The following is a 26,345-nucleotide window of genomic DNA, read 5'->3' as shown; positions in this document are numbered from 1 at the left end:
AGGCCTGGCAAGAGATACCTATTAAATCATTAACATTTGAATCAGATGTCTCATTCTCTCTCTCATGAAAATCAAATCATGAATAGCAATGAAAATCATATCACAAATAGCATATATCCATCAATGAGCCAGTCTGAGCAATTATCATGTCAAAAGCATTTTCAAGAATGATTCATAATATGTAAATTTTCCATCACAACACACTGTCAAGTGGTATGAGAAACATATTACTCAAACACAGGAGAATCACAAGTTTAACATGATTGCACTTACAGTAATTGACTGTCACTGATATAGATCGTCGAACAGAAAAGCCTGAGGTGTCCATTAATTACAACAAGCACAAGGGTCAGTGTTATGGCTCAAATACCTGATTTGTTTGCTGCTCCATCACTTCTGTTGATCTCCACCCCAGATGTTATTCCCATCAAACTCTTAATCTTCTGCTCCAGGACTTTCATCCTTTCTTGCAGCAAGGACAGACTTTGGTTGCCCTGATTATCAGTCTCATCAGGCTCTAAACATACCTGAAAGTATAGAGCCATGTAACATACCTGCGTAACACATCTGTGCCATCAGGGAAATGAAAGTAGCATATTTCCATTATAGGTGAACTATTCTATCATGATAATTTTCCTGATAAAGTCATAGCCCCTTGACGAATGCAAATTGCAAAATTTGTCAAGTATTCAACGGATCTTTCAAAATCTGTTTAAAGAGAGAAGAATTGCCTGAAATATAATTTTGAAAAGGGGAAAATTATAGATTTGCCACAAGTTTATACACCAGTGTCAATCTATCATTGCATATTTACAAAGACAGTTACAATCCTCATCTGCCCTTGATATTGTCTGAAACCTAGACACAGATAAACTGGTACAGTGTGTTTGATGACCAACTTTCAAAGCTCTAGGTTCCTTTGTCTGCATAACAGCATCCTCTGCATTGGCTTCCACATGCAGCTTTTGATCAGATCCATCACTGCTTTCTGGGTTTTCTACAGGTATCTGCAGGCTTGCATTTTCATCCTCTAGTCTTCTTCTCATTTGTCTTTCCTGAAGAATAAAGGAAGGGGGGAGGCATTTCTGTGAAATTTTGTATATAAATTTGTTTTCACCATGCCTGAGATGGTATACTGTATAACAATCTACAAATGATTAATCAAAATGAGCAGTTCAGGCTGTTATGCAAGATGACATGTATTGCTTTCGATACTCTATAGTACTTTAATTCCTAAATGCATAACATAAGCCTCATAATTCATATAGTATTCATATATTCTTAACATAATGTTTGTCCCTGTAAAGATACAAATGTACATGGAGAAAACCTTTCTGTGGAATTTGGAAATATTGCTAATATGTGTAAGTCATTGATTGATTGAATCTAATTTTCATCAGTTTTTACCTGCAAGAGTTCTTCCTGAAGACTGGCTATTTTCTCCTCAAGTATGCTCTTTTCCGTTTGTCTCACAGGTTTGACACCTTCTTCGCTGCACTCCTCATCTTTGTCCAACCTCCCATCATTTGTTTCACTCAAAGTCTTTTCCAACTCCAAGGCATTAACTTGAATAAGTGTATGTGAGAATTAATGCATGAACAGAATTGGCGAAGAGAGAAGCTCATATCAAGTGTGTTATACTTCAGTTCAGGCCCTACATATCACTGTCCATTTATGTGCAAATAATGATAACTGGGCTGTATGCTGCAAAGCATAATTTATTATTTTGGTTAGAATAAAAAACAACAACATGCAATATATTATTTATTGAATATTTTATATATATTATAATCAAACCTGTCTATAGTGACCACTGAAAAATCCCCCGAGAGAAAAGCCCTGTTAAAGACCCTGTATAGCGGCCACCTGTCAAACGCGGCCAGTGGCCACGAATTTTGTTTCCCGCGGAAGATTTTAACTGTCTATAGCTGCCACGTCCCTAGTCGTTATTCCCAACTGAAAAATATATTTTTACTAGAAATGTCGCTATGGCGACTGGTATGCCTCCGCCATAATGCATGATTCTCCTAATAGGTCTATAGTACATGTGGACAATGTGTGATTACATTTTCACAAAATTGGCAAAATATTAAAATGACATGTTTGTCACAAATGTATCGAATGTTCACCTTCCTTGACCTATGTTTAATTGGATGAATAGGAGAGCATGTATTTCGGGATTTAAGAACTTTAACTTCGACTTTGACCCTTGCATAAGTTTACGCACTTGAGTAATTGTCAAGGTATAAATTGTATGGAGAAAAAGTGCAACTTCTGTATTGAACAATAAATTGTTATCATTTTCATCTGGTCTTTGATTCATAAGAGAATCAATGTCAGGCAGAACATACATAAATATGTACTAAGTTTAAAGATAACTTGAGCCACTTCCGAGAAATGGAGAAAGAAGTAAGTTCAGCACTTTCACTTGATCTTTGACCTTTTGACCTTTGACCTTCTTGGCAAAAAAAAAGAGAAAATCCCAGAGAATCTCTAGTGGGTTATACATGCATACATCAAGTTTTTAAAAAAATAATCCTGCTGGCATTGCATAAATATAAGGAAAATAGTAAAATTTTGAAGTATTGCCCTTGACCTTTGACCCCTGAGCACATGAACCCCAAATTCCCTAGATAACCACTGCCAGTCAGTACATGCATATATACTTTGTTCCATAAAGATACCTTGAACAATTTCCAAGATACAGAAAAAAGTGCAATTTTAACATTTTACTTGACCTTTTGACCTTTGACCTTTTGACCTCATGACCCCAAACTTTCACCAGATAATCTTAATTGGGTAATACATGTATACATTAAGTTTCAAGAAAATATCTTCAGGCATTGCATAGATATGGGGGAAAAAGTGAAATTTTAAGCATTTGACCTTGACCTTTTGACCTTTGACCTTGAGCATGTGCGCCCAAAAGTTGATAGGCACAACTTCACCTCCTAATACACATACATGCCAAGTTTCATTAGGATACCTTAGAAGGTTTTGATAGTTACCCTGTCCACAAAATTCATTACGGACGGACGGAAGGACGGAAGGACGGACGGACGGACGGACGGAAGGACGGACGGACGGACAACCCGAAAACATAATGCCTCCGGCACCACTTCGTGGCGGAGGCATAATTACATATTTGTGGACATTTTTTTGTGTCTTTTTTTAAACTGCATATTTTTGTGTTTTTTTTTCGAAAAATACTCTAAAAATAGCATATTTTGTTCATATTTTTCAAAAAATACTCTGAAAATAGCATATTTAGGGGGTATTTTGGTCAAATTTGAAATACAATTGATATTTTTTCAGTATTTTTTTCAGCTTAATTATTAACAAATTTATAAACAAAGCATTAAAACATGCTCTAAAATTAAAGATGTGGTAAAATTGTGGTAAGTGAATTCAGTTGGTACAAATTGAAGTCAGTTGACATTTCAACTAGCAAACTATTATGTAGACCAGGTATGTACATGTATGTGCTCTTGTGTGTGTGCGTGTGTGTCAGTTTGTGTGTAAACAGTTTGTTGACACTTGAAAGCTATATTGTACCTGACTGTGCTTGCTTACCGGTTCATTCCAGATTAAAACCCATTTACCATAATACCAGTTGATTCCAGTTGGTTTCTACTGGTTTCTACTGGTCATGCATATTCATAAGCTATTCAAATTCTCTTGGAATGGAAATAGAAAAAATGGTTCAAATTGCTTTTACGATTACAATAAGCTTTGAACTATGTTAAAAAGTTTACTCAATATTATTGTTGTGTTATTCATAATTTCAACTTGTGTTATGAGGAGGCATTTACATTTTTCAATATCAAAAGTGTACTTACTTGGTAACCACGTCTTCAAGCATTATAACTAAATGGCCTATATAAATGAGTGTGATGTGTCTAGTACCAACTAGGTATACGATGTAGATACATCTGTAGGTTTATATAGGCTCTAAGACTAGCTGTAAGATTATGACTGTGAAAGGTTAATTTGGATATTGATAATGCCTTCACATATACCGTGTACATTCTATATGTGTTCTGGGATATGCTCAAACATCAACATAACTCAAGAAAATATTATTTATTCCGTCCAAACTCAAACATGTAAAACAAAAATATTTGAAAAATATATTTTTGCAGTATTTTTGTAGCCCAAAATCATAAAGGCATAAAAAAAAAAATAGCTAGAAAACATATTTTTAAAGTATTTACTTATTTTTTTTTGCTGTAGCAGCATGACGTGACCAAAAATATTCAAAAAATATATTTTTGACATACAATATTCGGTGTTCCAAAAATGTATTTCCAAAAATATATTTTTAAGGTATTTTTCTCACATTTTGCGAAAGTATATTTTTTTAATACAAAAATATCGTAGAAATATACTTTTGGGGTGATTTTTGAAATATTTTAACAATATTTTTGTGATATTTTTTTTTTCAAGCAGGGACAGACCCGACAGAGCCATAGCCAAGCCTATAATTCAGCATGTTTTTCTGCTTTGTAGCCGTGCCAGTCATTCATGGGCAACATTCAGTGATTGTCACCACTGCATTCATTACTCATTCAGTCATGCACCAGTGTTAAGCTTTCTTCATGACTTTACACACATATGCTACTGTGCAACCAGTGATAAACACCGGTATTGTCCAATGCATGAAACACAAATGTGCATATTTTATACACATACATGTACATGTAAGTACTTAAAGATGTATACAACAATGATACATGTACATGTAGGCTTGTATGCACACAAAGTTTGATAACGTGTCTATATAGGGATGACCACTCTTTTTGTTTCCCTTGGGTGGCCGCTATCAGACAGGTTTGACTGTACATAATATATATAATATACAAAACATAAATCTGAAGCAAATTAACATCAATGTTTTCATTATATCAATGTTTTGCTTTTCTGCCTAAAACATGTCCTTTTAGGTTGTATGGGTCAGCATTCATCTCACAATCAAAAGAAAAAGGTGTCTATTCAAGGCTTACCATCATTTACACAAGAGTGTAGAACCAAGGTTGCAGTCTTAATGCACTCTTCTTCCTGACTGGTCATCATAGTATTAAGCAGAAGTCTCAAGCCCTTGTTTTCCACTACTTGCCTCTGGCTTTCCTCTGCAAGTTGATAATATTAAATGGCTTCAGCACATTAACAATTACCACTACAATGGAACACAGTATGTACTAGGGGCTGATTTCACTGAGGACGTGAATGATTTGCCAAGGATGCGAATTTTGCAAAATAAAAATGGCAATATTTTCTGGGTTTTTTTTTTGCAGCTTTAATCACAAATATCTCAAATTAACAAGAATGGAGTTAACTCATTTTGCAAAAAAAACTTTTCAAACCCCCACGATGTTGGCAATCTTCTGCAAAAATTTGCATCCTTCAAAAATTATTTGCATGTTCTGTGATATCGGCCCTTTTATTACAAAATGTTGCCATAATGCAGTGTCGTTGTATATTGCTACAAATTACCCCTCTTTACCATGGGAGAACTACATATGACACGCACTGATGGTTAGATTCCCATGAATGTAAGGTTTGTCAACACATGTTGATTTAAAACTAATACTGCACTAGAAGTTGAATCATCAAAAAAAGAAGAAAAAAAAACCAAGAACAGCTATTTGACGTTGACTGCCGTGCAGTCAACAGATTGAAACACCTCAACTTCTCATGAATCACCCAAATCAACTGTCAATCTGTACTTATCTTTTGCTCCCATCAATATATCACAGTCAGGTATTTCAACATGATGTCGCAGCGTAAAATGCCAATTTCAGCCAAAGCTTGATTGAACAGCACCTCACACAGCATTTCTGGGCCAGGAATCAAGAAAGCTATTGAGCTGTGGGAAGCTTAGACAGACAGAAGAACCCCAAGCCATAATGCCTTCGGCGCATACACTGTACCTCTGGGCGCTCAAGCATTAAACACCAAGGTGGTACACTACTTGAAATTTGAGCACATTGCAAGCTCTGAATGTTAGAATAATGCGGAAATTGTATGTATACACAGAGGGCATATCACGAGCGCATAGCGCACACAATATTTTGTAACTTATTTCCAGTTGTGCTGCTTACGTTTGATATTCTGTGTTATGTTTTGCACACAAATTTTTGTAGTACCAATGGCAGTTTGATGTTCTCAAGTTTTGCACATACTACACTTTTCACATTTGACTACACTTTATTTTGAGAATGTTGCCTTTTCTTGAGAATGGTGCATAGCATGTTACTGGCTTTTGAGGATGTTGCACAAGAATTTGAGCATGTTCCCTTGACAGCATGCTCAAACTCCCTGTGGACCACCCTGTAGAACATGTTGTGAACACTGTGCTACTGAATGGAAAAAACAAACAAACAATAACAAACAATAATAACATTACCATTTGTTGCCACAAGGCAGCCAAGGGTGAGGATAACCTTTAGTTTGAGATCTTGATCAATCACATCAAGGGCAAGTAGCTGCAGCAAGAGTGGCACAACCTTCAGCTTAGATAAGGCTTGCAAATTACTGTCTGTAAATGACATATAACATAGTGTCTGTCACAATCCAAGTGTTGTTTTCCACGTACACAAAGAACTTTTTAATCACACTATTTTGTTACTTCAAGAACAGCATAGTACATGTATACTCTAGAAAAAAAAAGTATAGAAAGTCATCAATTTTAAAATGTTGAAGACATGCAGCAACTATACTTTACATAAGTTTGTATATTTTATCAGTTAACATGTATAATTAAGACCAGGAAATTTCAAGAAGCTACTAAGGATCAAATGTGACCCTGCACTACAAAACAAAGTCGCCAGACATGGATTTTTAGTTAAGGGCAGATTCTGAAAGACCAGACTTCAAGCTCTAAAATGATGTATAACTCAAATCAAATGGACTCCCCTAAATATCTTAATATTGGAAAGAAAGCACAAACTCCAGAAAAGTGTGAACTGAGAAAAGAGGCCCTGAAGCACATGGTCTATTCAAGCATTTAATCTTCACCAAGACCTGCTTCCTGGTGCAATGAATGGGACAAAAAAAGAAGAAAAAATGAAGATGAAAACCACCGGTTTAACCACAATGTTTTATTAAACAGTCTGTCCATGATAAATGCCAACTTTCAAAGCAGTAGTATCATCCTTATTAAGTTATTTGAGTTGAAAGTGAAGAGTGGGTACAGGTTTTTTTTTTAAAGAAATGAAAAGTGGAGTCTAAAGACACACTTAATCACACTATTCTAAAAATAAAGTGTTCGAGATAAACTGTTAAAATCACACTTTCTTGTTCATTTTATGATACCAAATTTTAGCATAATGTAGAAAATTTGATTTTTCAGATATAATAAACAAGTCAAGATAGACCAAATTGACCCTTTGCACCTATTTTCAGTCCTCACACAAAATCAATGCGTGCGACTTTTTGTACGTTTTGTGAAGCACGGTCACAAATGTTGCCCAAATTTAAAATCCTTCAAAAATAAAAAAAACACTCGGAAAAAATGTCACGGAAGTTAAAGAGTCAGAGCACAATGTCCGAATAGCAATGGCAAATTAGGTTCGTTGAAATTACATCATATTACCATTATCTGCAGTGGTTGAGTTGAGCATGCAGATCAAACTTGATGCTGACTGGATACTCTCCTTTTTGAGATCTGCCTTCATTTCCGCGATGATGCTCGTAAGCTTGTTAACACTGACATCCAGGCCACCCAACATGTGGAAGCGGTCTTGATTTACAGCTTTTCATCCAATGCATAATCGGAGACAAACAACATATTTTCCTTACATTTAGACTTTTGCCTACATCCATCATGAATTGTTTGTGTTTTTAAAACATGCTTTAAATAGCAATTCTCTGTATCGCAAATGCACAGAAAACTTCTGCGCATGCAAAAAATCTCTGTCACATGCACTGTGGGATTCCTCGGTGCCACAAGCACAAGGGAGCATAGCATTTAGCTTTTCAACGAGTATTACAACTTGCCCATAAGGACAAGGAAATTGTTATTTCCACTAGACAAGTCTAAAATTAATTCATATCATTCCCAATAGGCTTACCATTATTAGCTGTTAGGAGAGACATAAATGAGCACAGCAGCTGTAATACTGATGAATGCTGGGTGTGAGACAAGATGTATAACGCAGCTGGAATGGATGATGCACACTCGATCTGGTTTTCATCTGCAAATGCAAAAGCATTTTATATTGTTTTTTTTAAACCAGAGGCATTATATCAGGTAATTCTTAAGTGTTATCAGGCACAATTCATTTTACTGTCTGATTAGATGTACATGCAGCGTTCATATATTTTCAGCTGTTGCAAAGTTATAGTGGTAGTGATAAGTAATTACACAAGGATGGACACATAGATAATTCAAACAAATATGTCCCCCCCTTTCAATAGCCAGCAATTATGGAAATATTTTGAAACATGCTTACAATATTATGAATAAAAAATTGCACACCTTTTCATTCACGCACAACATCATTAAACATATTTTACATAAGCTGCAAAACTATACTATTCCCAACTGAACACCGGCAAATCCACACACTGTCATAGTTATTTCAAGGAGAATATATTTATGTTACATTGCAAACAAGTATCTTATTCAACATAGGCCTAATACCCATTGCATGGAGGTGCTTTTCTATCTTCTTATCTATGCATTATTACTGCCTATTGAGGATTTGAGCTGAGTCATGACATCTACCTTATCAAAGTGATAAACATCTCCCTTTTTTACCATCAGAGACGAAACATCTGTCACTTTGCAAGCACTTTAGAGACTTCATATATCTGTACATCTGTTTTGATCAATGTATAGTTTATTGAGGCAACAAGGCAAATGCCGAAATGACGGTGTCTTGCCCACAAATGTACAACACATTTGTAAAAATCTAACTGTGATTGTTATAGAAAGTGGGATCAATGCAAAGTGTTAGTACAACAAGAGCTTTGTAAAACAAGATATACAAAGAAAATGGCCCCCCCAAAGAACATGGAACAATATATTTCAATTTAATTGTGAAAATGTCATATATGACAACAATGGTGCACATACAATTTTACTGTTAGAACGAACATGATCGGAAAAAGAGAGAGAGAGGAAAAAAAATATTCTGTTAGGTATAAACACAGTCAAACGTAACATTGGCCCCTGAAAGTTTGTTGAAGCCCTGTCTGTGACCTTTGACCTTGTGGTGATCTCTAACTCCCCAAGATAAATCTACCACCAAAGTATGGTTGCAAACAGTCCTTACTGAGCAAAACAAGTTATAAGCCATAATAGAAACGCGCCGTAAAAAACTTAACATTGGCCCCTAAAAGTTTGTTGACCCCTGTTTGTGACCTTTGACCTTGTGGTGACCTTCAACTCCTCAAGGGAGACTTACCATTCAAGTTTGGTCACAAACGGACATAATCAAAAGTTATGAGCCATAATCGAAATGTGCCGTAAAAACTTAACATTGGCCCCTAAAAGTTTGTTGACCCTGTTTGTGACCTTTGACCTTGTGGTGACCTTCAACTCCTCAAAGGACACCTACCATCCAAGTTTGGTCACAAACAGACATACCAATCAAAAGTTATGAGCCATAATTGAAATGTGCCGTAAAAATTGGCCCCTTACAGTTCGTTGACCCCTGCCCATGACCTTTGACCTTAAGGTGACCTTCTTGTTTTGTAACATGTGTAACTTTGCATAAACACTCTTCACTCAAAATCTGATTGACATTGAAACACTCAGTGCAAAGTAATTTAAGTTTTTGTAGCGTTACGGACAGACGATGGACGGACGACGGACAGATGACGGACGGACACAGGACGGACAGACGCCGCAGGCGATCCCTTAGTCTCCCCTCACCTCCGGTTGGCTCAACAAAAACGACAAAAATGTGCACAGGAACATTTAGGACCAATGAAGTAGGTGTGCCTTTGAACATTAGGTATTGTTCATATGCAATTTTTTTTTGGCAATTATTTTGCTGGTAAGATGGTAGGACTACTCGTTCAGCTTGACCTGTAGAGAGCTTGTCATGTATCACAAATGTATACTGTAAACGTGGAAATTTTCGCGGTACATTAATTTTCGCGGATTTCGCGCTACGCTCGGCTAGCGCGAATTCAAAAACGCGCGAATATATCTTCACAATTTTCTACGCACATTTTGAACGGGATGAATTGTGTGCGCTTCATCGATGATACTGCTTATACGTAGTACAATGTACAGGCATGTTTACGCTACTAGTACTGTGCGAAGAGACGATACCCTAGATTGCTGTGTACTGTAGCATGCATGTGTGCACCGCACGCATCGATGCTACAGTCCCCCGTGACTACGGTACTAGAGTCACAGCTGTACTACGTATTTGAGTGCTTGTACTCGCAGTCGAGCCGCTCGCTACGTCGCTTGTCGTACGCTGGCATAGCAAGCTATGTAGCAGAGGCTTTGGATGAAAGCAGTGAATGTGTACTACAGTAAAGTAACCTGCTGCGGAGCGCGAATTTAAGAACCCGCGAATACGTTTTCGAGCCGCTCAGCGCGAAAAATTAATCGCGCGAAAATATTGACGTTTACAGTAGTGTATTAATGATGCTAATGAAGAGGCTTTCTTTGAACATCTTGCTTCTCACCATTCTGTGGATTGTTCACACAGCCACACAGTGTGCTTGCAACATCCTTCCACAGCTCTAAAGAATCATCATCTCCATCACACTTTGATGGTTTGTTGAATGGTAGTTGCAAACCTGGAAAATTCCTGTAACCAATGGTGATAAAAATATTATCAATCCTATCATATCCCTATTGGGTGCAATCAATCTTTTATCAAATACTACAATGCCACCACAAACCCTGAAGGGTGGATTCCTATAAAAAGAGGATCGTCTTTACTTCCCTGATAAAAACAGACTATACAATGAAGCAGTAGCTTTTTTGAGAGGATATTACAGGATCTGCATGGACACATACAAGTGTACATAGGCCCTAATGTCATACAGAGTAGTTGTGAGTGTAACAATGCTATTATTCCTTTTCAAAACTACTTGTGCATGAACAAATATGTTCTTGATAACATTTTTATTCTTCCTAGTCTTTCTAAAGTCATAGAAAGACTTGTTTATAACAGACTGTGTGATTTTTTGTTACAAAATGATATACTGAACCAAGACCAATATGGTTTCAGGAAATTTCACTCTACTGATATGGCACTAGCCCAGTTGTATGACAGAGTGTCGACTGCCTTAATTAGCAGAACAAAAACATGTCATTGGTGTGTTCATGGACCTAAGCAAGGCATTCGACACTCTTGACCACACTATCCTTTTACGCAAATTACATTGTTATGGAGTCGTGGCATTCCACTGGAATGGTTTGAAGATTATTTATCGAATAGACAGCAATACGTATACTATGAATCAGTAAACTCTAAAGTTTTACCTATGCATTGTGGCGTCCCACAAGGATCCATATTGGGACCACTACTATTTCTAGTGTATATAGATGATATTACAAATTCCTCTAAGTCACTGCAATATATTCTGTTCGCCGATGACACCAATGTATTTTGTTCCAATTCTGATTTTCCGTTGCTTTTAAGAACTCTTAATACTGAATTGCCGAAATTATCTACATGGTTTAAGAGCAATAGATTATCACTCAACTTAAAAAAGACAAATTTTATTCATTTTCATAATAAGAAGCATAAAAATGAAATGCGCCATTTGAATATAATGGTGGATGGTATATTATTGGAGCAAAAAGAAAGTGTCAAATTTCTTGGAATATATATCAGTGAAAATATGAAATGGAATGCTCATGTGCAATACATCTCAGATAAAGTGTCCCCTAACATTGGTATACTCTGTAAGCTTAAGTATTATGTCCCAAAGAATATTTTATTTACGGTTTATAATTCGTTGATATTGTCGAACATCTCATATTGTAACATTGTTTGGGCAACTGCGAAAAGTCACATTGACAGTATATTGCTTCTACAAAAGAAAGCTATATGCGAGTATATGTACCAATTCAGGTCATCGAGATCATTCAGATCCTTTGTTCATAGAATTAAAAACACTAAAGGTAAATGATATTAATTTTTTGCAAAATTCACTTTTCATGTTTCGTTTGTATAACGGTCAGTTGCCATCTTCTTTCTTCTCATTATTTCAGTTAAACAAGGATATACATTCTTATCCCACAAGGCAATCTGATAAATTTCATCTACAAAATCCTAAAACGGTGATGGCTCTGAAATCTATCAGACGCACTGGACCTGATATTTGGAACTCTCTTCCTTCAGAAATGTGAATTTTAAAGTCTATGTATTCTTTCAAGAAAGCTGTAAAGACAATGCTGCTCTCTGGATATCAGTGATCTTATAATGTCATTGCAATTGTATTGTATATGAAATTCCCTCGTAGAATTATCGCCGTTCAGAATTTATTGCGTAATATTATGTAACCGATCATGACCTGTAACTGTTCACCTGTACCTCGGTGAGAAAATACTTTGCCATGCTTTACTATTCAGTGATCCAGGTGATCTAACTTTGTGTATTAGCGAAAGCAGACAGACCTCTCCTCTCTCCTTTCTCCTATCCTATCTCTATGCAAGTCATGCCTCCCCTTATTTTCCTATATGTTATGTATTATGTACGAGGGCTGCATGCAAATCAAGCAATGCTTAAGCTGTAGCCCTTCACTGCATCACTGATTATGTTCTGTTGTACATTGTAAAGGCAATGAAGAAACTGTATTGCTGTACATTCTAAAGGTAATGAAGAAACTTACCTTGTTAGCAATTAATGTTTATGTATATCCATATGATATATGTGTGTGTATCTGCATGAGCAATGATGTAATGCAGGAACCAATAAAATAAAATCAAATCAAATCAAATCAAATCAAATAATGATGAAACTTCATTACACCAACATGACTTTCAAGGTAAGGATCTATCAAATGACTCATGAAATCTCCTCTTATTAGGCCCCCTAGGGCCATGCTACAGCCATTTGAGCATCTTTTTTCCCACTGGGGACAGTCTGTCACTGTGTTCTTTACTGCACTTACAGCAATTTTCATACTAAAAATCACCCTCTCTCTTTTTTTAATTTTTTATTTGAAGTTACAAAAACAGGAGGTCACCTACAAAAGCAATGAGTCGTTAGTTAGCTGTTTTCCTATAAACTGACTGTATTGATGACATTAGCTTTTTTTAGTATGCTCCAACTTGCTAAACTGAGATTGCCAAATTCCAATTATTTAAGTGAACGGTAAAACATACATACAATAGCATACAAAGTAATCAAAATTAATAAAACATGCTGATTGTAATCCTATTGTACTCAGGTAAATTTAGAATAGAACACATAACAATATCCCCCCCCCCCCAAGAAAAATAATATAAATATTCGGTAAAATCTTAATTTTGAGGATTTTTGCAAATCTGCCATTATAATCAAAGCATGTAATTCATACAGGGTGGAAATGAGTTACACACTGGGTTTGAATGGTTGTGATTTGAGACCCTGCGTCATAAAACCAAGAAAAAGTCGCCCCACATGGACTTTTAGTTAAGAGCAATTTCTGAAAGAAAAGCTTTAAAATGATGCAGAACTGAATTCAAATGGACTCTCATAATCTATAAAAGTCTACTAAGAAAAGAGGTTTTTAAGTACAGTCCCTGGTCTATTTAAGCGCTTATCTTATTGAGCTGTGCTTTGTGCAGTGATTGGGACAAAAAACAGGATGCAACACTTCATAGCAAAGACAATGGGCCGTATGTATAAAAACTAGCAATTCCTTGTGCTAGCCTTTTGCTACCTGAATCCGTATGCATAAAAACAAGCAATTGCTTCGATTTTCCAAGCTTTTGCTAGAAAAGCAAGCAAGCACATCAAGCAATTGCTTGGAGACCAAGCATTTGCTTAAAAACTTATGCATATAATGGACTTTTTGCTTGGCCAAAGTTGTGCAGGAGTGGTATATCTACAGAAATTTCTCCAAAGATGTTAAGAAACTTTATCGTTTTAACATGGGGAATATGTCTGGTGTTTAGAATACGAAATGTGATGAGAAACGGGTAGGGTGTCTGACATATGAGCCTGTATCTAGGATGTCTGATATCTGTGGAGAGCAAGGAGACCTCTCTCCATGTGCTATCTGGCAGATCTGGGCTGCTATAAAAAGCAGTTGGGGAAGTGATAACAATCAGCCAGAATGTGTGTGTGCGTCTGTGTGTGCATTTATGAGTGTCATTTTATAGCTCTTCTGCTATGTCAGGAAATGTTTCTGCACACAAGCGCCCTTTCAAATACATTCTTTCAAACCTTTTTAATTGTGTTAGCACGTACAGGTGCGACATCCCTTGTGTTGAAATTGCAAGTAATTGATTGTGCAGGGGAAGCAAAAGGTTTCAGTACAATTAGCAAAAGATTATGCATGTAATGGATCTTCGCAATTTCTTGAGCTTGATCTTAGCTTGACAAGCTTGTGCGTGTGCTTGAAGCAATTGCTAACTTTTATGCATAGGTCCTATGGCCCAATGAAGGGATTTAAGCTAAAATTGATCATGGACTATTAAACATACTGTAAAAGAAGATATTTTCGAGGCATGACATTTTCGCAAGTTGCCTCTAACATTCAATCCATATAGTGTAGACAAGAACTTTTGTGTGCATTTTAATTTTGCGAATCTTGCCTCTTGCGAAATTCGCGAAATTAAAATGCACGCGAACACTCCTCCTTTTACGGCATTCTATCCAGGAGGAATACCAAGTTTCAAAGCAGCATCATCATTTTTTCAAAAATTGCTGGAGTTGAAAGTGAAGTGTAAAGGCTTTTTAAGAAATGAAAGGGGGATTCTGAGACACACCTAATCACACTATTTAAAAAAATAGAAATGTCGCTATGGCGACTGATGCCTCCGCCATATAGATGCATGATTCTCCTAATAGGTGTATAGTACAATGTCTTCACAATGTGTGATGAAAGTTTCACATAAATGGCAAAATATTGAAATGACAGGTTTGTCAGAAATATCTTGAATGTTCACTTTCCTTGAACTGGGTTTGCTACAATTGTCTAAGAGTGCAGGTACACATATTTGGGGAATTGAGGATTTTTACTTGACTTCTGACCAACCCTTTTATAAGTTTATGCATTGAGTAATTCTCAAGGTATGAAAAAAGAGTGTAATTACAGTACAAAATATATATATATATATCATTTTTGCATTTAAACCTGGCCTTTGACCCTTAACCTTTGACCTTCTGGCTGGAAATTTCCCAGAGAATCTCCATTAGGTAATACATGTATATATATATATTAAGTTTTAAAACTAATAATGCAAGAATTGCATATACTAGTATGTGTGAGGGAAATAGTAAAATTTTGAGGTGACCTTGACCTTTGACCCACCTAACTATTGACCCATGACCCCTAAGTTCCCTAGATAATCCCTGCCAGTCAGAACATGCGTATGTACCAAGTTCCATGAAAATACATTGAACGTACCATTTGTGAGAAAAGTGAAATTGTAACATTTTCACCTAACCTTTGACCTATTGACCTTTGACCTTATGACATGAAACTCTCTCTGGAGAATCTCTATGCAGTAGTACATGTCTACACTAAGTTTCAAGAAAATACCTTTGGGCATTGCATAGATATTGGGGAAATAGCAACATTTTTAGCATTTGACCTTGACCTTTTGACCTCTTGCCAATGTCACTAAAATCCACTCAACTAATTGCCCCATCATACATCATCCTTGGACCAAGTTTGGTGAAAGCTGCTTCATCCAGTTTTGAGTTATCACGTAAACAGATAAATTTTAGGATTTGACCTTGATCTTTGACCTCTGTCCGATTTCACTAAAAAACTAATCAAGAAATTGTCCCATCATACATCATCCTCGGACAAAGTTTGGTGAAATTTGCTTGATCCAGTCTTGAGTTATCGCATAAACAAATACAATTTCATGATTTGACCTTGACCTGTGACCTTTGGCCGATTTCGCCCAAAATCTAATCAAGTTATTGCCCCATCATACTTTATACTTGGACCAAGTTTGTAAAATTCCAGTCAATATTACTCAAGTTATTGCACAAACGAATGCGGACGGACAACCCGAAAATATAATGCCTCCGGCTGGAGGCATAAAAAGTGTTCTACAAAAACTTCTCAAAGCACAATTTCCTGTTTGTTTTATGATCACAAACCTTAGATTTACATGGAATTGTATTTTCAGAAAATATGGAAAGCTTAAGATTGACTAGGTTGACTCGATTCACCTATTTTGAGTCCTCACACGAAATCAGTGCATGCGACTTTTTGCTGCATGGTCACATTTACTGTTCAACTGTCAGATTTTTATCAACACCTTTATTTCACAGATTTTTACCATACAACTAACTTTAGGGCTAATTTCTTTTTGAGTCTCTACATGCCAGGGCACTAAGCTTTTTAAAGGGATTGTACAGTTTTGGTTAAGACCCGACTACATATTTCTAACATTTTTTTGGTGAGATATTGAGAAATCTCTTGTGAAATCTGAAAGAACATGTCATTCTAAGAGGAATTCAAAGTTTGTATCAATTGATAAAAATGTTTCTGAATATAAAAACATAAGATGTGGAGTGCCCCAGGGATCGATCCTCGGGCCTATCTTATTTCTTTTGTATAAAATAAATGATTTGCCAAATGTTTCTAATATTTTACGATGTATTTCATTTGCCGATGACACAAGCATATTTTTGTCTCATGATGATATGGATTCTTTACAAGAGGTTTTTAAGAAGGAATTGCAATATCCACAAGTTGGCTACGAATTAATAAATTATTAATGTATCAAAAACTAATTTTATGATATTTACAAAGAAAAAATGTAGCATTGACACTGTATCTATTAACATGTGTGGTTCTCAAATCATGCAGGCTTCTTCACTGAAATTTCGGAGTTTTTGTAGACAATAAGTTGAATTAGTCTAATCATATCAATTATGTTTGTAATAAATTATCAAAAAATATTGGTGTAATGTATAAACTTAGTTTACTCCCGAAGTCTGTCTTGAATATAATTTTACCTTATTTGTATTATGGAATAACTGTTTGGGGTAATGCTCATGAATGTCATATTCAAAGACTTTTAGTGCTTCAAAAACGTGCAATACGAATTATTTCCCATGCCTCTTATCTTGCCCATACCCCACCACTTTTTTTATCCCTGAAAATATTGCAATTGAATGATATGTATAAATATCCAGTGGGGATTTTTATGTATTTATGTAAGAATCTTTTATTACCAAAAACTCTCTTGGATTTTTTCACATACAGTAATCAAATTCATAATTACAATACGCGAACCGCGAGTGATTTTCACCTACCTTTATCTCATACATCTTTTTATCAACGATCTCTTTTTTACAGTGGTCCTATTCTGTGGAATTCTCTCCCCTTTGTAATACGCAATGCTAACTCTTTGAATATATTTGAATCTGTTTATAAAAAATTCTCCTCAATGATTACAACCAAACTCATTTAAGTTAAGAGCATCAGTTTTTATCCTTTATGTTATGAGACATCAGGTATTTTGTTATTTGTCATTGTATGTTGATTGTCATGTCTTGGTCTTGTCCTGTTCTTATGTTTTACTTGATTCGAACACATTGGTAACAGAAATTTAACAAATGTTGAGGTCAGCCGAAAATAAGGGACATTTCCTTTCTGGCTGCTGCCTACCATAGCATTTCTTTTTTACACTGTTTAACTGATATGTTTGTAATTGTTTTCTAATGTTGTTGTATGTGTTTGTTTGTTTTTCAATATCTTCTTTGCTTTGGTGAAATAAAGAAACTTGAAACTTGAAACCTTTCATTTATTTGATGAAAATTGGTTTTGAAATGGCCATGATATCCACAACAGAGGGATCCTGATAAAAGGTGGGACCTGCCTTTTATCACCTAATTGCTTTGTTTCACTTTCTTTTTGGATGTCTCAGCCATTCTAAAACCGATTTTCATCAAATAAACTGTGAATTTCTCGTACAATAGTATGTTCTGTACTATTTCATAAGTGGTTTCTTGGTATCTCACAAAAAGTTAAAAGCCCAATAATCATCTCCACCAATATACCATCCCTTTGACTTGCTATTGAAGCTTTTTTCATCAGCATTCACTGAGCCTTTCCAACTTGACCTTATGGATAATCTAGCCAACTCCAGTGTACCAATAATGTCTCTGTCCAACAGATAGTCATGGCAACACACTGTACATCCGTACATTGTAGGAATAATGTGGATTAGGTAATCTCTATTCATTGATTCATCGACAATTACTTTCCAGACATTTGTGCCAACTGGCAAGTATAGTCCTGCAGCATATGTGCCAATCCGTGAACAAAGCATGGTAATTAATAAATCGTCCACACTAACCTGAAGAGCTGTAGAAGAGAGTCCAGGCAGTGAGTGGTTCTTACGAAGGCTTGTCCTTTGCCTTTGGGTTTCAGTGGAAAAATAGAAATGTGATATCATATTAGTATAGATGTCATATCACGAATGGAGTGCTACCCTGTGACAAACATTACATGAAACAGAAATTCAGTGGTGCAAATATGTGCTTACCATTGTTGGTGACAAGACACATGAGAAGAAAGATTGATGATCTCCTTAGTTTGACAGTTGCCTTCACACTGCTAAGCTGGCAGTAGAGGAAATTGAACATTGCCTCCGAGCAAAGTCTCGACTGAGAGAAAACTGCATGAAAGTACACAGAAAATGGACATGATTAAAACAAAACAGAGAAGTACTACATAAAATTGAAATATATATTTTGTAGTTTGCAATCTTTAGTTGGAAAATAAGTAGGCCCTATTTTACTTAAGGTTAAATGGGTCATTGATTCACACTACTGCAGGAACTAGACAAAAACATAAATAGTACCTTCCTTCCTTCCTCTTTACATAAAATGACAAAACACATTTTGTTTTTCTGTTTGTGGAAAGATTACATACAATGTTTGTAAAATCTTTGTAGACGACTTTAAATGGTAGCAAACTTATAGCCTGAGTACAGTAAAACCAGATACATATAAATTTTTGCGATTTGGAGGCGATGGCCTCTTTGGCATGAAATTTTCATATATTGCCACTGGCATTCAATATGTGACCCTGCACCTCAAAACAAACAAAAAGTCGCCAGACATGAATTTTTAGTTAAGACCATATTCTGAAAGAGCAGACTTTAAGCTTTAAAATGATGTATAACTCAAATCAAATGGACTCTCCTAACCTATCTAATGTAATAGTAAATGGATCTTGGGTTGATCAAACCCAAGTTAATAATAGTTTGCAGACTGATAATTTACTTGTTTCTTTTCAGTATCAAAAATTGAAACACGCCTTCCCTCATTTTTGGTTGCATAAACTACGTAATCAAAAAAATTGGATATGAAATGAATAGTCAACAGATGTTTGAAGTGTCAAGAAATAATGTTTCTGATATCCTTAGCAAAAAAGCTAAAATGTATTATACCAGTTTAAAAGAAAAGAAGATTTCAGAACCAAATATGATCATCATTTGGCAACGTAAACTTGACCTGCCTTATACATTTGACTGGGAGTCAGTATTTGCTTTTAAACTGTTGAAAGTGAAACTCAACAAGATAAAACAGTTTAATTTCAAAGTGATAAACAATATTGTACCTTTTAAGGATAATCTATTGAAATGGAAAATTACCACAAATGCACAGTGCAAATTCTGTAATGAAAATGAATCATTAATGCATAATTTGTTATATTGTCCGAGAATAAGAAACATCTGGGCAAGGACCAGTGACCTTATTTTTGAATGTTCAAGAAAAAACATTATCATAGATGAGAAAATCATAGTAATTGGGTATGAAATTTGTGAGAAAGATTATTTCTTTACCAACGCAATAATCAATTTCATGGAATATGCAATTTATAAGGTATATCTCATGGAAGAATACAGAAATCAGTGATTTACTGTATCCTTTATTGCAAAAGAATTCAAATGTGAGTTTCTGTTATATTGTAATGATATCTCTAAAAAAAGAAGTATTCGAGAAATCGATGATAAAATCCGTTATATACAGAATTTTCATTTGATGTAAATTGAACTATGACTACAATTGTCTTATGCTTGTATTGACTTATGCATGATTCTGAATAATTGATTTGAATAAAGTCCCTCAAATTGAGGACAAAAAAAAAAAAAATAAATAGTACCTTCCTTCCTTCCTCTTTACATAAAATGACAAAAAGCATTTTGTTTTTCTGTTTGTGGAAAGATTACATACAATGTTTGTAAAATCTTTGTAGACGACTTTAAATGGTAGCAAACTTATAGCCTGAGTACAGTAAAACCAGATACATATAAATTTTTGTGATTTGGAGGCGATGGCCTCTTTGGCATGAAATTTTCATATATTGCCACTGGCATTCAATATGTGACCCTGCACCTCAAAACAAACAAAAAGTCGCCAGACATGAATTTTTAGTTAAGACCATATTCTGAAAGAGCAGACTTTAAGCTTTAAAATGATGTATAACTCAAATCAAATGGACTCTCCTAACCTATCTAAATATTGGAAAGAAAGCACAAACTCAGGAAAAGTGTGAACTGAGAAAAGAGGCTCTGAAGTACAGAGTCTATTCAAGCGCTTAATCTTTACCAAACCGTGCTGGCTGTGCGATGAATGGGACAAAAAACAGGAAGTAAACCACCAGAGTAACAACAATGAAGAGATTATCAGATTAAAATGAAATTAAGCATGCCTCATTAACACATTCTGTCCATAATTAATGCCAACATTCAAAGCAGTAGCACTATCTTTTCAAAAGTTATAAGAGTTGAAAGTGAAGAGTGTGGACAAGGTTTTTCAGAAATGAAAAAGGGATTCTAAAGACACATCTAATCACGCTATTCTACCAAAAATGTTCGAGATAAACTGCAAAAAAAAAACCAACAAAACACACTTTCCTGCCCGTTCTATGATACCAAATTTTAGCATAATGTAAAAGAAGACCCGCTCTTTCAGAAAATATGAAAAAGTCAAGTTCGGCTAGGTTGAGCCATTTCACTTATTTTCAGTCCTCACGCAAAATCAGTGTGTGCGACTTTATGTTCGTTTTGAGGTGCACGGTCACATATGTAACGAGTAGACGGAAGTTTTGTGTGCATTTAACTTTCGTGAATCCAGGCTCCTCAGGAAATTTGTGAAAATGCCATTTATGCAAAAATGTCTGGTTTTATAGTATGTCAAGTTGTCACTGTGATGACTTCAATTTTTACTGTCATTTAAAGGGATTGTATAGTTTTGGTTGAGACCTAATTTCAGGTTTCTAACATTTTTTGGTGAGATAATAAGAAACCTCTTATGAAATATGAAAGAGCATGTAAATCCATGAGGAATTCAACATTTATTTGATGAACAGTGGTTTTGAAATGGCTGAGATATCCAAAATAGAGCGATCAAAGTGTGGGACCCACACTTTTTTACGATCGCTTTGTTTTACTTTGTTTTTTGATGTTTTAGCCATTCCAAACCCGATTTTCATCAAATAAACTTTGAAATCCTCTTTGAATGGTATGCTCTATACTATTTCATAAGTGTTTTCTCGGTATCCCGCAAAAGGTTAAAAGCCCAATTCTCATCTCCACCAATACTGTGCTATCCCTTTAATACTGTGTAACATTGACATAATACTCTGGTAGAAATACATGTATGTTGAAGAGAATAAAGCATTTTTAGCAAATTCTTAAGTTTTTTGCCAAGAAGCCCATTGAATAGTAAAGCTGGAATTTGTCATGTCATAGAGCCATCTTTGCTTTGGTGGAAACTGATAAATAAGGAGAAACATAATATTGAAAACTTTCGGTCATCTGCGAAACCGCGCTTCCACGCAAACGCTACAACACGTAAAACTGGTCAAAAATCGACGCATCTTTCCACAAAATCTGCCATAACTTTAAACTATCAAAGTAGCAAACTTGGGGCGCCCGGATTCTGAAAGTGGACACTTCAGGGATTATTTATGTGTATATATCATCACTGTAATATTTGTAGCAGTGACGCACTTTTGATCACAAAAGTACCTTATGAGTAGATTTGTCTATGGTGAACAGTCCAAATTTGACGAATTTGAGCATATTTTGCCATCTTGCAATTCTTCCACACGGGATATCTCGGGAACGGAAGGTCGCACGAACTTGGGGTGGACGGTTTCAGAAAGTAGAGATTCTGCCCATTTTTGTGATATAAGAATCTTGTTCATTGGTTGAGCAGTCCTGACGCACTTTTGCAGTAAAGTTAGACTACCCAGTCACAATTGCTGTCATAGGGAACGTGTACAATCTATACAGAACTATCACGTGACGAGACTACCAACGAAAAATTTGAGCCGTTGACCTTCACTGTGTGCCGTCGTCAGCAGTGTGAATTCCTGTGATTTCAAGCTTTTATTTCTTGCCAAATATCATTTTCAATCTAATATCCAGATACTTTTGTATGTGAGACATTATCTAGATATGTATAGCAGCCTTATGAACAACATAATTGTTAAGTGTAGGAGCAGAAACAACCAAATATATTCCACATTCCGTCTCATTTTTCGATGATGGCTCTAGTCGGACTGGTGCATTTCCTTTGGAGGTGGTAATAATGTAAGTAGTTGCAACGGTCGCTCGCGCTTGACACCTAGCTGCTGTCTGCAATCGGGTGCTTGTATACACATGTTGTACACAGGTACCGGTAATCAACTGAAATAATGTTGTAAAGGAATGATATGGTCCTAGACTATATCTCAACTGTAGATTTGACCCGATTTCTGTTGCCTACACACACAACACACTACGCGGGAAATTATCGTGAACATGATGTCCCTCCACGCACGGTGCTGACACCCCAATTGTAACGTGTCGACTAGCCACGCACCCCACACGCACTCACTTTCACCAGCATCTGCTTCCTTGGATTTTCTGCGTGAATTAGGGCAAGAGTTTTCAATATGGACATGATCTTGAACTACATCCATTACCATTTCTTTCAATAGCACATCCCAGTGTATACAAAGTGGCAACTTTGATATCATTGTCCTCTGCCGCACTCAGGATATTTACGATGTAAGTCAGTCCACCACATGTTCGGAGAAAATCCTGGGCCTCACCTTTAGGAGAATCAGATAAACAGTAAACTTTATGCATGATGTAGAAATCCATTCCACAAGTTCAATTCAAATGATTACAATACGGAAATTTACATATCATTTGTACAACTGTTGTTATGTTTGAATCTGTTAATATAACAAAAGGACTAGGAAATATTGCAAGACCATGAAATATTGCAAGACCATAGTGACCCTGCATCACATATGCAGTCAAAAATATTTAGTTAAACTAGCTGAACCATTACGAAATTGGTACTTGTTTAGAGAAGAAGCTACTATTGAATTTTATGGTATTAAATTTTCAGAGCTATGTGCATGTCAAGTTCTGTGGTATGATAGATCCATTCGTTCGAAATCTAAACCTTTCTTTTTTTACCCATCTTGGAACAGTACAAATATAATTATTTTATCTGATTTATTCAATCCACCCCTTTCTGGCCATAAACTTTTTGATGAAGTTATATTGGATTTTGGTATCCCTGTTACAGACAGGAGGAAATATAATTTTTTGATTAAGAATATACCAGAAGAATGGATGAAGAATTTCGACCCTGATATAGTGGGAGTTCATGAAACAATTGTTCATAAACTAGTGAACACTAAAAAAGTCCGCAAAAGTACGTACAACTTATTACTCGGTTCCCACACCCAGAACAAAAGATATGCCTTTTAGAGTGAAAATTTGCCTGTACCAGTAGCTACTGATTGGCAAAAAGTACACAATACTAATTTTTTTTTTTTGTACTATTGATACCAAACTGAGGTCTTTTTATTTCAAGATTTTTCACAAAGCTATTGCATTGAATGATTTTCTATTTAAGATTAAACGGAAGGAATCTCCTAACTGCTCCCTATGTGATAAAAGGGAGGAAACAATGGTTCATCTATTTCGTGAATGTGAAAAGTTTCCCCAATTTGGCAGGACCTCCTTGCCATAATTTCAAGGTATAACAGTTCTATCATTAATGTAACCAATTTTGAAAAACTTTTAGGATTTTGTAATGATAAATTTGTCTCATATTTATTTCTGTTAATGACATATAGTTGCAAGTTTGGTAATAGTCTCCCCAATACTGTAGCATTCAAGTCTTTTGTTAAAAAACAGAAGGAAATTGAATATTATATAGCAAAAAAAAAAAAAATAGAATAACTTCCCATTTCAAAAAATGGCATTTTGAGATTTAACTCCTCCATGCAATCCTCAGGCAATTGTAATGGACCAAGTACACGGAAAGCTTATTGGTGCCATATTTTGTTTTTCTGTATATACACATTTGTAGGCGCATGTAGTGTATGTACAATACATTTTACTAGTAACACTGCCATCTGTTGTCGATTCTGGCTCTTCAGGGGCGAATTCTGAGATGGTAGCCTTCTTTGGCATTGACGTGACCTGACCTCCCATGAACTGATAATGATTGATTTTAAACTTTACCTGCGGGTGTAGGGTTTGCAGGACATCTTACGGAGTAGATGGATTGGGCCAGGTCGGGTGGCGGGGTGATTTACATCTACATTTACATTTACAGGGTATGTGTGTGGGATGTGAGTTTATGTGTTGGGATGAGGATGTTTGGGGTGTGTGTGTGGGGGGGGGGGGAGGTGTAGTTGGTGTGGAAGTTCAAGTTATGTTTGGGTAATGTGGATCTCCGCGCCCCCTGGTTTTGCTTGTTCTAGTCTCTGCAATGCACACACTTTTTTCAGTTGCAGGGGAGGATGAAATTGTTAATTAGTCACCCATTAGTTTGTTTGTTTGTTTGTTTGTTTGTTTGTTTTATTCTCCTTTCCCATCTCGGAATTTCGCCCTTGAACAAGATGCGATTTGTATATTGTAACTTGATGTTCTGCCTTTTTTCCCCTTTTTTTCTTTTTTTTAACAATTAATCGACATTGTTCAGTGATTGTGTTATCTCAATCATGTTAATTACATATAAAAAAATAGTTAAGGGCAGATTCTGAAAGAGCAGATTCTATGCTTTAAAATGGTGCATCATGTATAAACTCAACTATAGAGCACGTACAGCTCGCACAGGAGACCTGTTCGAGCACATGTATCCCCCGAACCCGTCTCACATACCCCATCTGGATTACTTTTTAGGTCAGAATGTTGTATAATATGGCAACTGTCGTAGGATACAATAAAATCCAATGAGAAATTAGGCTAGTATATATAGCACATACAAGGAATATGACATATCATTCTATAAAAGTTTGAACAATGAGAGCGCTGTCAATGAAAACTTTTGTTACCTAGATAACCCCCCCAAAACCTCCATAGCAACTTGGAATAAAATGGGACAAGAAATGTGGCTTATAGAGCATATACAAGAAATGTGACATGGCCTCCAAGTCGGAACACTGAGGGTGCCGTCACCACAAACTGTTGTGTCTTTCATGTAGAATGACCACCAATACACCTCCTTTTAATAGCAAGTCTGAATAAAATCCGTTGAGTAACAATCAAGTTATTGCATAAATAAGCACTTTTGCAAATTTTGACATGAGCAGGGTGACCTTTGACCCTGTGAAAGGTGGAACAGTGAGGGCAGCATTATCAATAGGTATAGGTGTATAGATTTGACTGTGATACATTTGCATGCAAATGTATGCATACCAAATTTGACAAAAAAAAAATCGGTCAAGAAACAAGGTCAGCGTCGCACACACAAGCAGATCGACCCTGTTAAATTTACCTTTTCATGTATAAAGACGGAACAAGCAAGGGCGCCACCACCAAAAACAATAGGCATCTTTATTTCACTATACTGCACCTTTCTGCCAAATTTGAAGAAAATCTGATTAGAAATGTGGCTGATAGAGCGCACACAAGAAATGTGCATTGGCATCCAAGTCGGAATACTGAGGGCGCCGTCACCACAAACTGTCGTGACCTTCATGTAGAATGACCACCCATACACCTCCTTAGCAAGTCTGAATAAAATCTGTTGAGTAACAATCAAGTTATTGAATAAATAAGCACTTTTGCAAATTTTGACATGATCAGGGTGACCTTTGACCCTGTAAAAGGTGGAGCAGTGAGAGGCATAGGTGTATATAGATTTGACTATGATACATTTACATACCAAATTTGAAAAAAATTGGTTAAGAAACAAGGTCAGCATCGCACACACAAGCAG

The 26,345-nt window shown here is 36.0% G+C and overlaps 1 protein-coding gene across 1 annotated transcript in view; it reads right to left on the bottom strand.

Moving 5' to 3' along the window:
* Positions 1-362: 362 nt before the first annotated feature.
* Positions 363-26,345, bottom strand: part of LOC139719210 (telomere repeats-binding bouquet formation protein 1-like) — a 33,220-nt gene continuing 7,237 nt past the window's right edge. Inside the window, exons 2-12 of the mRNA XM_071630640.1 lie at positions 23,080-23,208; positions 18,644-18,775; positions 18,455-18,515; positions 10,651-10,775; positions 8,073-8,195; positions 7,595-7,753; positions 6,407-6,538; positions 5,004-5,129; positions 1,408-1,565; positions 900-1,055; positions 363-527 (exon numbers count right to left, since the gene is read on the bottom strand). Of these exons, the coding sequence (XP_071486741.1) occupies positions 363-527; positions 900-1,055; positions 1,408-1,565; positions 5,004-5,129; positions 6,407-6,538; positions 7,595-7,753; positions 8,073-8,195; positions 10,651-10,775; positions 18,455-18,515; positions 18,644-18,775; positions 23,080-23,208 (1,466 nt within the window). The remainder of the gene's footprint in view (positions 528-899; positions 1,056-1,407; positions 1,566-5,003; positions 5,130-6,406; positions 6,539-7,594; positions 7,754-8,072; positions 8,196-10,650; positions 10,776-18,454; positions 18,516-18,643; positions 18,776-23,079; positions 23,209-26,345) is intronic.

The sequence above is a fragment of the Diadema antillarum genome, unplaced genomic scaffold (assembly GCF_040938485.1).
Source record: "Diadema antillarum isolate AM-2024a unplaced genomic scaffold, OU_Dant_1.0 scf00000107, whole genome shotgun sequence".
Classification (NCBI taxonomy): Eukaryota; Metazoa; Echinodermata; class Echinoidea; order Diadematoida; family Diadematidae; genus Diadema; species Diadema antillarum.
This window is presented reverse-complemented; position numbering and strand designations above follow the sequence as displayed.